Source organism: Oncorhynchus nerka, linkage group LG20 (genome assembly GCF_034236695.1).
Source record: "Oncorhynchus nerka isolate Pitt River linkage group LG20, Oner_Uvic_2.0, whole genome shotgun sequence".
NCBI lineage: Eukaryota > Metazoa > Chordata > Actinopteri > Salmoniformes > Salmonidae > Oncorhynchus > Oncorhynchus nerka.
The window spans coordinates 75,293,206-75,309,111 of NC_088415.1; the positions used below are offsets into that span (position 1 = coordinate 75,293,206).

The 15,906-nt window shown below is 41.4% G+C and overlaps 1 protein-coding gene across 2 annotated transcripts in view; it reads right to left on the bottom strand.

Moving 5' to 3' along the window:
* Positions 1-1,496: 1,496 nt before the first annotated feature.
* LOC115103136 (la-related protein 4B-like) overlaps positions 1,497-15,906 on the bottom strand; it is a 37,964-nt gene continuing 23,554 nt past the window's right edge. For both annotated transcript variants that reach the window (XM_029623820.2, XM_029623821.2), the window contains exons 5-17: positions 15,250-15,328; positions 13,818-13,954; positions 13,565-13,668; positions 11,983-12,093; positions 11,654-11,707; positions 11,207-11,422; positions 10,825-10,934; positions 10,316-10,588; positions 9,993-10,020; positions 9,502-9,672; positions 9,148-9,311; positions 8,741-8,849; positions 1,497-7,804 (exon numbers count right to left, since the gene is read on the bottom strand). In XM_029623820.2, coding sequence (XP_029479680.1) covers positions 7,481-7,804; positions 8,741-8,849; positions 9,148-9,311; positions 9,502-9,672; positions 9,993-10,020; positions 10,316-10,588; positions 10,825-10,934; positions 11,207-11,422; positions 11,654-11,707; positions 11,983-12,093; positions 13,565-13,668; positions 13,818-13,954; positions 15,250-15,328 — 1,880 coding nt within the window. In that variant the 3' untranslated portion in view covers positions 1,497-7,480. The remainder of the gene's footprint in view (positions 7,805-8,740; positions 8,850-9,147; positions 9,312-9,501; positions 9,673-9,992; positions 10,021-10,315; positions 10,589-10,824; positions 10,935-11,206; positions 11,423-11,653; positions 11,708-11,982; positions 12,094-13,564; positions 13,669-13,817; positions 13,955-15,249; positions 15,329-15,906) is intronic.

A 15,906-nucleotide genomic window follows, 5' to 3' on the forward strand; every position in this document is an offset into this window, starting at 1 on the left:
TTATTGTGTGTAGATTTGGGGGGGGGGACATTTAATAAAATGTTAAAATAAGGCTGTAACCTAACAAAATGTGGGTCTGAATACTTTCCAAAAGCACTATAGTCCACTACTTTTGGCCAGAGACCTATGGTGGGGGCTCAAAAATAGTGCACTATATAGGTAATTGGGTGCCATCCGGGACTTACGCATAAAATGCAAAAACAGCCATGACATGGGAAACGGAGTGGGAGGAACATGTGCTTGAATAGAAGGCCTACCACTGGATAAGTATTTTTATAGAGGGGTTACAAGTTGCTTATGAACAGGTCTACTTGTTAACAAAATGGCTGCAGCTGCAAGACAATCGGATCAAATAAAACTGTGGACCCATGAGATGTTTGAAGAAGCCTATGGTTGTGTGGGGAGTGATACACTGGCTTAATCTAATAGGATTGTGGTGTGCTGTGGAACAAATCCTCCAAGATGTCCTTGTGTGAATATGTTGCCACCTTGTGGCTAGTATTTTGCATGAAAATACAGAACAGCATTCCCGTAGACTTCGATATGATGTGGATGGACAATGGCTTTGTGTGTGTTAACTTGCCTGCTGAAAAAACAGACAAAAAAGGAATATCTGAAAAACCTTTCTATTTTTGGACAATGGCATTATAACATGTGCAGTTTGAATAGGATGGCCAAAAACAACCAACCCTGGTAGAACACAGGATTCCAGGCAATTTTTGTGAGAACGCAAATCTAGCATTAGAAAATAAAATAGGAGAGAAGCTGTGGGGTGTCCCAGAAAGCAGGATTCATTTAGCCAGCTAAGAAGCTGACAGTCATATGCCTTTATTTTCTGGTTAATTTAGAAATATTAAACTTTGATATAAGTTGTTGAGTCAATTATACCATTTCAAGTCTACACAGTACACAAAATATTAGGATCACTTCCAAATATTGAGTTTGCACCCCCTTTAGCACTCAGAACAGCCTCAATTCGTCAGGGTATGGAGGTGTCGACACAAGGTGTCGAAAGTGTTCCATAGGGATGCTGGCCCATGTGGACTCCAATGCTTCCCACAGTTGTGTCAAGTTGGCTGGATGTCCTTTGGGTGGTGGACCATTCTTGATACACTGCAGCATTGCAGCTCTTGATACACTCAAACCGGTGCACCTGGCACCTACTACCATACCCCGTTCAGAAGGCACTTCAGTATTTTGTCTTGCCCATTCACCCTTTGAATGGCACACATACACAATCCATATCTCAAGACTTAAAAATCCTTCAACTCATCCACTCCCCTTCATACAGTGATTGAAGTGGATTTAAGTGACATCAAGGGATCATAGCCATCACCTAGATTCACCTGGTCAGTCTATGTAATGGAAAGACACCTGGTGTCTATGCCCTAATGTTTTGTACACAATATTTAGGACAGTTAGCTGGCTAACACTCATTCATCCTGCTTTCTGGACCAACCCCCAGATTGTGTGTACCACAATCACGAGACAACTCATTAACAGTGCCTAAATCTTTATTTTTCAATAAGCTACATTTTTTTCTCTCCAAATTAGACAGTTTTACATCATGACACAAGAGTAACTTAAATTATCAATAGTTGACATGTACGCTTGATTCCAGTCTTAAATGGAAGAAAAGTTAAGACAAAAATCAAAAGCCCTCTCAAAGAAACCTCGATGAACAACTGTTCCCGTTAGGTTATTCTCCCCATCAAGTCATCGATTGTCCACTGCTGTTAGCGTAAAAATGAGTTAATTTAACACAGTGATTTGATAGTGAGACAATTGGTTCGTCTCATTCCAGTCAGTTGGTGCATTGTAACATCACTTTACAGTCAATTTACAACAAGCTGAAACCTTTGCAAAAAATACATGGCACTATCAAACTGGTGAGACGTAACAGAAAGAAGCGAACTGGGCAGGGAGAACGAGACCGCTTGATATGAGAGACTGTCTGTGCACAGTAACACAAGAACAGCCAAACATTACAACAGGGCTTTAGTAGTGCGCGCAAAAGAAGAAAAAGTTAAACACTTTCGTACTGTAAGCAGTGCAATCATCTTCAGGAGAGAGAAACAAATAACAGAATCATTTTCAGATCATGCTGCACAAACCTGGCTGGCTAACCACCCTTTGGTTTACTTTACTTCAACCGTCAGTCAATTTTGCAGTTGTGTTTGGTTAAGTTCTCACAAACAAACACTTTCTCATACAAACTCAGTGCCCAGCCAGATAACATATCAATACCCAATCTGCAAAGACAACAGTATTAGCATTTTGCATTAGAAAGGCCTACTAGCATAGACTAGCTTAATGTACATACCTAGACTTCATTAGCCAGATCAGATGCAGGTTGCTATGAGTACTTTGTCTAATGTCAGTGGTATCAGATTATTATTCCCAGTTATATAGTTTCAAGACCAGCTACACTTCCTCAGTAACAATTATAATGTCAAGTGTTTAATTACAGTACAAGTCAAACAAACTGCCAGGTTGAAACAAATTAATGGCACCGATAAATGCAGTCCACATGTGTGATCAACTGATAAAAAGACAATGCACAGTATGTTATACAGTATGTGCCAGAAAACTACTTTTCTTGCTGAAATGTGTACAAATATCTACACTATTATACTTGAGTCTAAACACTGGTAAAGCCTACCAAAGGAATTTTTATTTGTCAAGTTTAGTGCTGGGGGCTACGAAAGTTCAGTTGACGTTCAACTTCATGAAAAACAAAAACCTTCAAAAAGAAAAACTAAACAGAATATCAACAATGCTTAAATCACCTTCACTCCAAACATGAAAGGTTCATGTCTGGTACAATTATACAGTATGCTGCTATGGACTTGAAATTGGTTGTGTGAGAAAGATTTGATGTTCCTGTGCTTAAAAATGTGCTTTACTGTGAAAGAATTCTTGTATGGGCTAAATCACACAGACTGCTATAAGCACAGTCTGTCAGATAATAGTACCGACTGTGCTTTCATTTAAGGATGTGTGTTTGTACGACAGGTAGGTTCTTCCCTTTTCTCACTGTGCACAGTGAAGAGGTTGGCCAACAGAAAACATTGTCTACCAGGGGTTGAAAAACACAAGGACATGGTATGAGAATGACTTTTAAAAAGTTACAATCAGACAACCTTCCCTGTCGCAAAGTGAGGGAGAAGCAATTTTGCACACCAGAACAATAGAAAAAAAATATTCAAAATCAAATCACAACATTTAGTTTTTATCCTACATCCAGCTCAAAAAGCGACATTAATATTTCAACAAGATCAATATATATTTTTTAAATCATTTTAAGGTACCTCTATTTTTCAGATTATTTACAATTGTACAAGCAAAGCACACACTTCAAAGTGCACATATTTGATACAGTATTTACCATTTTGCATTTACAGGATTTATATGTCCCCAAAACAACTGAAAATAGGAAGTAGAAACAAAGTTAATCAAATTAGACCATTTTCTTACAATTTTACACCCCCCCCCAAAAAATGCTGACAGATTTGTACTTTAAGACCTAGTAAGACTTGTGATGTTTGGTATGACTAAACATTTAGATGTGTTACCCTTAGTAACATTTTGGGGTTTGAAAATAAATAATCTACATTGTCTCATATAAAAGTTAAGGCAAAGTCATTTTCAAGTTTAAATAAAATTCAAGTTTTTCAAACACTGGATGGAAAATATACAGTTGTATATTGTGTATTTCTTCTTAAAAATAAACATTTATGATCTCTTATGGAATAAACAGCATTGGTTTATAAATAAGCAGATATGGTGCATCATGTCTTTTATACCAACTCAGAAAAAAAATTAAAATCAAATTAAAAAAAAAAAAAACTGCAATTTAAAGACTGTCCACCCAAGTGCATCCCAGTCTTTCAAAATCAAACAAAATAATGTTTTTGCAAACCAAAATCAAAATCAAAAGCAGCAATGACTATCAGTACAGGCCATTCTGTGACTTAGGCAATGTCTCCTCTCCAAAATGAGTCCTCTTATCTAAGCAGAGTATTCAACTCCTTGTTGCAGGAAGACGTCAATGAGACACTAAAGAAGTGCACAAGTTCCACTTATGAGTTATGTTTTTCTACTTATACATTTATGCAGAGTACAGAGGGGAATTTGGAAGCTATATGGTTTTTGTATGGAGAGCCAGGAAAAATCTATAGAAGGCATTCTAAAAAGAGAAAAGCATGCCAAAAATAAATATTGAGTAAGTCCTGCAGTGAACAGGGGCACTTCTACTGTATGTGAGGGGGGAAGGATTTGGAATGACCCAAGAGTGCTGCTCCCTCTGCACAACGTTTTCTTGCCCAAACTGAAAGGACTCATCGATAAGCTGCTCAGGTTCACAGTATGCAAACAGGTCTAAGGTCATTTCATTCACTCACTGGATTCTCACAGGGTCCAGTTCACTACTCGTTTGTTTGACTGTAACCCAATGAATAAAGCAATACCTTATTTCTAAAATGGCTGCATCATGGTTTACCTTCAAATATAACATTTGTAGTGGAAAGAATATCGTACTTCTTCCTTTTAACCAATTCCACTTATTTTTCCCATTTGAGCCACCAGGTGTACACATTCTAAGGTGTACACCCACATTATAATTAACTACTGTAATACTGAATAAGCTAGAACAGCTTCAAAAAACACCACGCACCAGTGGTTTCACAAATGACTAGCTCAAAAGCAAAACAAAATAAAATGAGTGAGACTCCATAGGGTGTGCACAAAATAAAATGACTATCTACACCAAGACTAAAGTTGTTATTCTCAGCATGCACGGAAGTATGTCTTGTAGGCATTTACATGGGAGTAAACAAAAAAGTTTAACTCGTGTGTGAATTTATCCGCATAGAGGTTAATACAATTAGTCAACATTTGAGAGATTCTGAAAGCTGATCATCCTCTGACAACATAATGCACAAGTCAAATGGCAAGAAGAAATTTAATTCTTTAGGGGGAAAAAATCTATTGGTTGTATAGCTGAAATTGTAAAGGGATTACTTATGTGACCATCAGACCTTTCCATATTTGTCTTTACATGTTAGGTTCCCTTTTGCTTCTGTATGTAGGTAAAATATGGATTTCTTAATTAATCCAGAAACAAAACAAAGTGCAAAGTTTAGTTGACAACATGTATCAAGTATTATTATCTAAGTACAGTACCAGATTATTTGAAGTAGCAATTTCCAGGTTCATCCTCTAGCTAGCACTATAGCTATCTAAAATAAAACATCCCACTGTTTGAATGAAGTCACTACACCCTGCCAAAACCCTATTGCCGACTCCTAATAGCTGAGCACAGGAGGTTGGTGGCACCTTAATTGGGGAGAACGGGCTTGTGTTAATGGCTGGAGTGGAACTGTGTCAAATACATCAAAACACTTGTTTTCTAAGTGTTTGATTCCATTCGCACCGTTCCAGACATTATTATGAGTCATCCTCCACGCAGCAGCCTCCACTATAGCCTATCCATTGCCAACGTATGTGCCCGCTGAACTAGTCTGACATGCTTGTTTCACAGCAAAATAGTAAAGAAAGAAAATAGTCTACAAGAGGCACCAATCGACACCATGTGATGAATTTATGGGTCGTTCCACAAAATGATAAACTTTTGGACCCCTTTGATATTTAATGTATAAATGGTGCACAAATATTGAATTTTAAAAGTGTGTTATATTAAATGAAGTGCCCTTTAATATAGACCACATGGGAATTCAATAAATCAAATTCTTTATATGAATGAAGACTTGTTAGTGCCTAAATTCAAAATCCCTCCGTGACTTCTAGGAATATTTTAACCTATCATTGTAAAGCCCTAGATAATTTGTGGCTTTGACAGTCATATCTGAAGATGATTTTTTATTTGTGATTTTCTGTGTCCCTCAATTTAAAGGTAAACCCTGTTACGCGAACTGAACTATCATTTTGTTATAGTAAAACTATTCCTTTTTTAAATGTTTTTTTTCTTCCAAAAGAAACATGAACATCTAGTCAAATCACAGTGTAAAAGCAGGTGAGCCAGTTCTACTCTTGCCATTTTCTGGTGTTTTGTTGTAGAAAACTGAGCGAGTCAAGCATACCATGTCAACCCTGTTACCCATAGATAGACAGGCTAGAAATGTTACGTTAAAAATGTTTGTGAAGGTGGCAATCAATTGCCACTACCTGTTACACAACAAACTTCCATTCCACCTTTCAATATGGGATTCACAGCTGATCGAAAATGAAATTGTCAACCCTGCGACAGTCAACCCTGTTACTTATTTTGTCACTTACTATAGTAATTTTGTATTTAACGTTGAGATGGGAAAATGTGTTAAGTTTTACGTGCTCTTTATGACAGAAAGTAAAAAAATTAAGTGAAGAAATTAAATTGGACCAAGTTACACATCCCAAAAGGCACCGAATTGCTGGAAAGACCCTCATCTGCTTTTCCCAAGATCAAAATGCATGTAGATTTCTACTGACCCCGATAGTGGCTCTCTACGAGGACTAACTAGCTATGTGCTTTACACGGCCAGGAAACAGATTCCTGCATTGGACAACAGAAAACGACTAAATGTAATTCTTTTCCACAAGAAACACCAGATAAAGAAAGTCTAAGGCGCTCTCAAAAACACCAGCACGCAACAAGTAGTACTTGTACCAACGATCAAAACCAGTATGCAAATAAACGTATTCTCCTCAAATGCTTGTATTCTAACGAGATAAAGTGTTCCATGTTGGCAAAAAGGTCATCTAGTTTTGATAAATGACACCGGTGGCAAAGTCCCTCAGAAATGAAGTCTTCTGAGGATTTCAGTTAAGTCCATAAAATGAGCCTGGACTAGTTGACCTTGAATATGAACACAAATATGTAAAACACATCATAGATGCGTCCCTAATGGTACCTTATTCCATATGTAGTGCACTACTTTGATCGAAAGTAGTGCACTATATAGGGATGAGGTTGCCATTTGGGACACAGCCATCTTGTCTGACTGATATGGTGATCATCACACCCGGCAATGGAATCACATCACCACTTAACAGGACTGCATACAAGACATACAGACACCCCCTCAGTCACAACGAATGACATGGCAACAGCTACTCTGTTCCTCATCTGCTTCCTTTCATTCACCCGTTGTTGGCTTCCACTGATGACCTCACAATACTTTGGACATATGAATTTATCCCACTAATCTGAACAGGAGTAAGTTTTCAGATTGACACTAAATAACAAAAGCAATGAAAAAAATAAACCCTCCAAAAATAAATAAGTAAAAATGATTAACGGTGCTCTATATGCACACTAAAGTGCTATTGTCTGAAAGCCCTGATCCAGAAAGGCATCCTCTCTATGCTATGAATGACTGGTGATTTTAGAATAGGTTGTATTTGAATAGCCCTGACTTTTTCAGATTTCTTTCACTCTCACGTTTTTGTATTGAAATTGACTTGATTGCAGTGGGGGGGGTTACTGCGGGGACTTTGGGGGAGTGTTGAGATCTTTGCTGCTGGCACCCTTCCCTGGGTGGTTGGGGGGTGGTGAAGGCCACCGGCCGGTCGGTCTCCGGACCTCTCGGGGTCTGCCGAGGGTGGCAGACTTGGAGGAGCATGGGTATGTCTCTCGGGGGACCTTTGGCTCACCCCTGTCCCCTGTGGCTGCGTCAGTGCACTTCCTCTCCTCTCCTGCGGAGGCAGCGCTGCTGGCTGGTTTGGCCTCTTTAGGGGCCTGTAGTGTCAGAGCGTGGTCTTTAATCCTCTGGCAGATCTCAGCGTAAGAGGGCTTTCGCAGTTCCTAACCACAAAACAAAACACATACTTGTAGGTGATTCATTTCATAGGACATTGACTATGCCCACTGGTTTGACACACATTAAAGTCCAGAAAACATGATTACTACCGGCCACAAATCAACATTTACAGGTAACTGACAAAATAATGTAAACACTTCAGCAAATTATTTGATTTTTTTACCTTTATTTAACTAGGCAAGTCAGTTAAGAACAAATTCTTATTTTCAATGACGGCCTAGGAACAGTGGGTTAACTGCTTGTTCAGGGGCAGAACGACAGATTTGTACCTTGTCAGCTCGGGGATTTGAACTTGCAACCTTCCGGTTACTAGTCCAACGCTCTAATCACTAGACTACACTGCCGCCCCATGAGGGATAAAAATAATTTTCAAAGCAGGTGCTTCCACACAACTGTGGTTCCTGAGTTAATTAAGCAATTAACATCCCATCATGCTTAGGGTCATGTATAAAAATACTGGGCAGATTATTATTTTGGCTACCATGGCTTTTCCCCCCTAGGATGACAATGCCCCCATCCACAGGGCACGGGTTGTCACAATGGTCAGATGAGCATGAAAACGATGTAAACCATATGCCATGGCCATCTCAGTCACCAGATCTCAACCCAATTAAACACTTACGGGAGATTCTGGACCGGTGCCTAAGACCGATTTTTCCACCATCAACAAAACACCAAATAAGGAATTTATTGTGGAAGAATGGTGTCATATGCCTCCAATAGAGTTCCAGATGCTATGCCAAGGTGTATTGAAGCGGTTTTGGCTCGTGGTAGCACGCCTCCCTATTAAGACACTATGTTGGAGTTTCCTGTATTTGGGCAGTTACCTGTATCTATGACTATCAAAACATCTTTCAGCTAATAATATGGAAAATGGACCTGCTTGATTATGTTTAAAATGCTTTAGACAGCTAACTTACTGTAGCAGTACCATTGACTTGAACAGATTTGCTAGCAGTGTACAGAGCGGTAGTGACGCGCTCCATAGAAACCTGAGTCTCCTGATTCACCTCCAGAACCTTCACTTCCCTGAAAAACAAACATTCATTTCACACAATGATGTGAATGACATGAAATGCTTCTAAGTCAGTTATGTTCTCTCGTTCTACACAAATTCAGATGACATCAACAACAATGGTGTTCCACGTTATCAAATGGGACAGACTGACAAGGAAATGGTGAGACAAGAGTGAGACGTAAAGCACACTTCTGTTTTTCTATACAAATCATGTTAGTGGGGGCATGCTTACACATTTTGATGGAAATAGTGTGTACGGGGGGGTGGATGCAAAGTGTTACATGAAGGGAAAACATGTCCTACACTCACTCTGCAGGTTGGGAGGAAACATGGACAGGGCCAGAGGCTGGTCCTGGGTTCGGGGGGGCAGAGGGCTGGAGGTTCGGGGGCTGTGGAGAAGTGTCTGTCCTTAGTGGCTCCTTGGGTCCTCCTGAGGGGAGGGCACCTGCAGAGCTGGCATCAACGCTTACATTCTGGAACGATACAAAAAGACATGAACAACAATACTACTAACGGTGGCTTGGAGATAAGAGCTTGTCTGAGTCCCAATTGGCACCATATTCACTGGTCAAAAGTAGTGCACTATATATGGAATTGGGTGCCATTTGGGACACACAGAGTATGGTGGCCTAGAGATGAGCGCTTGTGTTGGTAGATACTGACCCTGTCCTTTGTGGCTCCTAATACCATGCTGGCCAGTTTGTTCTCAAACATGTCGTCAGGGGTTTTGAGGTGGCCTGCGGCCCCAGGCAGAGGGGGGAAGCTGGAGAGCCCCAGCTCAAAGCTGGGGGACGGGGGCTTCTGAGGAGGGGGTGGCGACTGGGTAGCCATTCTCTATACAATAGAACAGCATCAAACACCGTCAGACTGGGTAGCCACTCTACACAACAGCATCAAACAGTCAGTCACAGAGTAAAGACTGCATCCCAAATGGCACCCTATTTATTGCCTATATAGTGCACCATATAGGGAATAGGGTACAATTTGGGACACCCACAAAGCCAGCCAACTGTACATACAAAAGACATGCAATATTGAAATTCAGTCAGAAGATGTCACTGCCTGAAAAGCTTGCAGCAGCACCACTGATGGCTCTTTCTCCAAGTCAAAGACTAGTCTAAGAGGAGATCAATTTTTTAAAAACTTGTACTTACTGTAAACTTGTTGTCGTCCCTCTTTTTCCTAGAAACATAAATATTTGTCCTTTAAGAGAATATTTGAGAAATGGTATACTATTTGAAGCCTAACTTAGCATAACAGAAATTTTAACAATTCAAAACGTGAGCACCATGCTCACTTTGTTGTAATACTATAATCCGCCCCAAATAGCACCCTATCCAGTGCACTACTTTTGACCAGAGCCCTACGGGCCTGGGACTAAAGTTGTGCACTAAATAACAAATAGGGTACCATTTGGGAAACAGCCTATGAAGGTCTATGGTGGTGATGATCATGCAGATAGTGGAGGATACCTTACCTTCCCCGGCCCATGCCCAGTGAGTAGTCAGTGCTGACGGGCTCCAACCGACCTGTACTGATGTCTCTCCTGGGGTAGGTCATGGTGGAGGGGGGTAACCTGGTTCTGTTCTGACTCGGGAGGCGCGTCATTTGGGGGGAACCCCGCGGTACCCCGTTCAGAATTCGCTCCGTGGGGAAGTTGAAGATGGTGGGGCTGTCAAGGAGCCCTGTGCCGCGCTGGTCCATGATAGGTATTGTGGGCCTCAGGTGAGGTTTACTGTGAGTGTGATTCCTGAAAAGAAACGATATCATATTTGAAGATCCTAAGCACAGCAATATAGAATTCTGGGCCCAAATTCACAACGACTCAATAGTAAGAGTGCTGATATACTGTATATACAAATCAGATTGACCTTATATACGAGGGGGGACCTGATCCTAGATCAGCACTCCGATTGTGAGATGCTTTGTGAATACAGGCACAGGTTGGTATTGTCTACATCAGATGGTGAGCCTCAGTGTACCCACCTATTCCTGGGAGAGTAGTGCCTAACACCAGCAAGAGGAGACGTCGCTGGTTTAAAACTATGGGATGTCGTAAATCCATTGATAAATTGGGTGTTGTGAAATTGGGTAACCTGTTAGAAAAGGAAACACAAAATCATTGACTTTTATAAGAGTTCTAGTAGCATATTATACAGTGAAATTAAGAATGGCCTGCATTATAGCCTTGTGTGTGGTAAGTGGCCAAAATCCCAGTAACTTTCTAAAAATGTCCAGGTTTCCCAGAAATCCCAGTTGGAAAATTCCCAGAATCAGGAGTGAAAACCAGACTTTTGGGAAAGTTACTGGAATTTTGCAACCCTAAACTAGATTTTAGGTTGTGTGTGGGCACGCCCGTTGTCCTCACCAGCGAAGGGTCTATGAAGCTGTGGGTGGCTGACCAGGCCTGTGGAGTGATGAGACTGTAGAGGGGGAACTGCTGCTGAGGGCTGTACACTGGAGGTATGTAGTAGGAGGTGTAACGTTGTTGCTGCTGCTGAGCGTAAGGGTGAACCTCCACCGGGCGGTAGCCATTCTTTGGCATAAAAGTGTTAATAGCGATTGCCTTCGCCTTTATCCGTGCCTGAAATTAGAGTTGAGAATAGAACATTTTCCTCAAACCTATCAGCAACATAAGCATTTCAAACCTATCAGCAAAGTAAGCATTTCAAACCTGTGCACAAAGATTTTGATTAAAAAAAAGCTACATTTGTCTGCGTTATTATGTCACATCAACACTAAATGGAAATACTCCAGAATTTACAGTATAGTATACAGTTAATGGGTCATGTTCATATTAGTTTAATTAGCTTACCTTAATAGGCTTCCCTTGGAAGGTTTTCACTTCTTCACGAAGATACTGATATGCCTGGAAAATAGGATAAATGAAAACTTCAGACAGAGCAGGATTGTTTTTAATACCCACGAATGTAAGCTTATGGCCAGTATGAAACACTGTATGGTAGCAACTAGCAATAGTAGACCAGACCACCAAACCCATAGCAGGGCAGTTAGTGGCAGGTAACATGGCAGTTTCACAGACCCAGACCTACAATCCTAAAACATGATGTGTTTGGGAAACAAGGTGCTTCATGCACCATTACTAAATCCTACAATAGTGCAACATTCTTGAATGTTTCTGACCTGTTGTGCATCTGCTTCCGATTCAAAGGTGATGAACCAGTTGTCGTTGTAGGCAAACTCAGAATTGATGAATTTAGGTAAGTTCTCTCCTTTAAAAAGAGCCTCGACCTCCTGCAAAACAAGACCACATGTCAAGCTTAACGTCAAAACTCCTTGGTGTCGATTGTGGCTTCGGGTGGTTTTGCGGTCTAAGCTGCTGCCTCCGGAACACATTGCTGCAGCATTCGGTCGAATCTAGCAAACTGATATTTTCAGCACCTCCCTCTTATCTATGTAATAAACAAATAATACGAGAGGAGTGGGCCCTATCAACGTCAAATTTAGTCAATATTCCCCGATGGGAGTGCGGTTCAGACTGAAATAACTGACCATAACACCATTAAAATGTTGCACCCTTTAATTTGTCACACTGCACGACATGGTACTGACTGGCACATGAGGCACAATGAAACCTCTAAACACTACATTATCAAAACAATGTGCCATTACAATTACTTTCTCAAAGTCCAACAACATGGTGTCTATAACATGGCTAGGAGGAAGGTGTACAAACGAATCATGGACGCAGAGACAGGTTTTTACACCATTCCAGGAAATGTTAACAAAGCCAGGAAAACAACTCTTAGCAAATATTAGGCTAGAGTAGTGTGCTGTGCACTCAAAACAGGAAATTACCTACAATGCCATGGTTAAAACACACATATAGCGTAATCACATAAGAGCTTGTACTAGAATGACCTTATCTTGTTAAAAACCTGTTATTTTGTTCCACTTTCTGCCATACTGGATACAGTCTAATGTAGTATTTGGTTTCTTATGCCATAATATCAGGGGGCAGTTAAAACTGCAAACTGTATTGCTGGAGGATTTGAAGGATCAGTCAGTCAGTCAACAGGAAATATCATTGTGCTCTTGGGTAAAACTTTTTTTTGTTGCAATTTTGGCAGAAATGTTGCAGATGGGGAGGTTCCAGTCCCTAGTGAGACACCATGGGAGAATGGTATGACAATGATTTATAGGGAAAGATCGGTTGATCTGTGGCATGTCTGAAGGGTGGAATAGATGTGTTAGAATAATTATATGCACAAATGTACAGTATAAATGTTTAAGGTCCTCCAATCAGGGGTGAGGGTGGGGATGGGATTATTGTACATTTTGGTTTCACAATTTATGCTTTGGCTTTAACGCTGTGATGCGTGTGCTGGTCCTGGACAGTTAAGAGTAGCTAAATTCTATGCCTGCCCGGGCATCGGGTGGGACTTGGTTTTTCCCACAATTGGAAAAAACATTTGGGCGAGCACTCCCACTAACCACAACACCCACTGACCACAACACCCACTGACCACAACACCCACTGACCACAACACCCACTGACCACAACACCCACTGACCACAACACCCACTGACCATTTGTAGTCAGCATATTGCATTGTTTAAAATAAAGTCATTCTAAATGCATGATTTCTTTAGCAGATGGTCCAGACTGAATCGTTGTCCCAAACGACACCCTATTCCCCATTTAGCGCACTACTTTTGAACAGAACCCTAAGGACCGTGGCCAGAAGCTAGCCAGTGAACGTACCTCTATGGGAGTGCTCTCAGGGACCTCTCGGAGGATGACGATGCAGCGGTTCTGGTTGGGTCTCACCTTCTCCCCCTTCTCATCCACCTGGACCAACGGCAGAGCTATGGAGGCAGGGAAATATACAAGTCCAGTGAATTTAAAATCGAAACCATGTCTCTTTGGTGTCAACAAAAAAATGCTATAAGTAAACGTTAATAGTCTTGTTAAAAATTAAAAATAAACATTTTATTTTTGTAAGAGTGTCACTTACATCGTAGGATATCGACGATCAACTCCACATCCGTGCTGAGTTTCTTGACGTGGTCCAGATTAGCTACCGTCACGATTGGTACATATTGGTCACTATCCATCTGAGAGATAAGATACATGTCGCTGGACAGATTCTCTCTGAGAGAAAAGACAAGAAAGTTGAGTCCCTCCCTGTAAGTCACTCCTCCCTACAGCAGCCACAAGTGTATTTTTGACAGCATGAAATAAAGCTTTCATTTAGAGCACGCCTTCAACAAAGGGCAGGGATAGAACTAATGAGAATGCGACCGCTGTGCATCATCATAGCAACCAATTTTACTGGCTGCATTCTAGCATGGGCAGCACTTATTCACCATCAACAAAATCTACAGCCCGGCCTCCCGAGTGTCTCAGTGGCCTAAGGCCCTGCATCACAGTGCTAGCTATGCCACTACAGATGCTGGTCCGTGCCCAGGCTCTGTCGCAGCCGGCCACAACCGGGAGACCCATGGAGCGGCACACAACTGGCCCAGCGTCGTCCAAGTTAGGGGAGGGTTTAGCCGGCGGGCATGTTCTTGTCCCATCGCGCTCTAGCGACTCCTGTGGAGCCGACCTCTCCAGAGTCCACCAGGCGCAATGCACGCTGACACAGTTGCCAGATGTACAGCGTTACCTCCTACAAATTGGTGCAGCTGGCTTCCGGGTTAAGTGGGCATTGTGTCAAGAAGCAGTGCAGCTTGGTTGGGTTTCGGAGGACGCACGGCTCTCGACCTTTGTCTCGCCAGTCCGTACGGGAGTTGCAACGATTAGACAAGACTAATTACCAATCGGATATCATGAAATTGGGGAGGAAAAGTTTTTTTTAAATAATAAAAACTACAACCTGGGATCGACAATTATGGGGAAGAGCATAACAAATGGTACAGTTGTGGTGTAAATTAATCCTAATGAAAGTTCTGTCTGGCGGGTTCGGTGTTCTGTAATGGCAGAGCTGTGCATCTGTGCTGCTTGACTGTAGTTTATATGGTTGCTGCATTATTGGCTGTATTGTAGTAGACAATGCTTGTGTACCAAATGGCAACCTATTTCCTATACACAAGGGTTAAAGCAACAAGACAAAATCCATTGAGTGACAGATCGATTCTCTGGGGCCAAGTTAACCTCCCCTTTCATGTAAAATAGTAATGAACTTCATGCTTTTAGGGAAAGAGGATAACTTTGTATTCAACTGTGAGTTTTGACCAATTCCAGTCCTTTTCAATATTGGAAAAAAAAATCCATTTGATGGCAATCCGCTGCAGCAACAGACCTTTAACCCCCTGTATAAAGTGCACTACTTTCACCCAGAGCCCATTGACCAGAGCACTATTGGGTCTGGTCAAAAGTAGTGCACTATACAGGGAATAAGTATGTAATTCGTGACACAGCCAGTGTGTAGTATGGCTGTTACTCACCGGGAAAGACAGAACTCCAGGGTCTTCTTCAGGTGTTCCCGGAGGTCCTCTTGAGGGATCTCCTGCTGGGTCTCACTGCCTATTCGTCACACAGGGGGAATAGACAACCCAATACTCAGCCACTTCCATGACGAGACTATTAATTTCATTCAACTCAATGGCCAAGTCTCAAATGGCAGCTTAATCCCTATGTAGTGCACTATTGTGACATGCGACCATTCATTTCATTACATGCAGTACCGTGTAGGCTATTATTATAAAATACCTGTTCTACAGGAAACTCCACAAAGTCAAAACAAAATCATTGATGCATAACGTACATCTCTAATATTCTAAAAATAATGTTGCAGTGAATTCTGAATACCATTTGTATGAGGGGTGTGCCTAGTATTCAGACAAAAAAACTATCAGGGTTGGGAAACACTGGTCGAAATAACTCAACTGGCTAGTTTTCATGTCTGTAAAGAGAAGGGCTGTACGTTGACCCTGCTGCTCTGATTGGATAGAGCAAAGCTGTATTTCTCGTCAACTCAATTCGTTACATAATTTCATCCAATCACTTCTCCTCGCATGTTATGGTCGGCTCATTTAGATTGCTGCTGCCTCTTGTTAGCCTAATACTATGATGAATCAAAGGGCAGGGATGTTCGCTAGCTA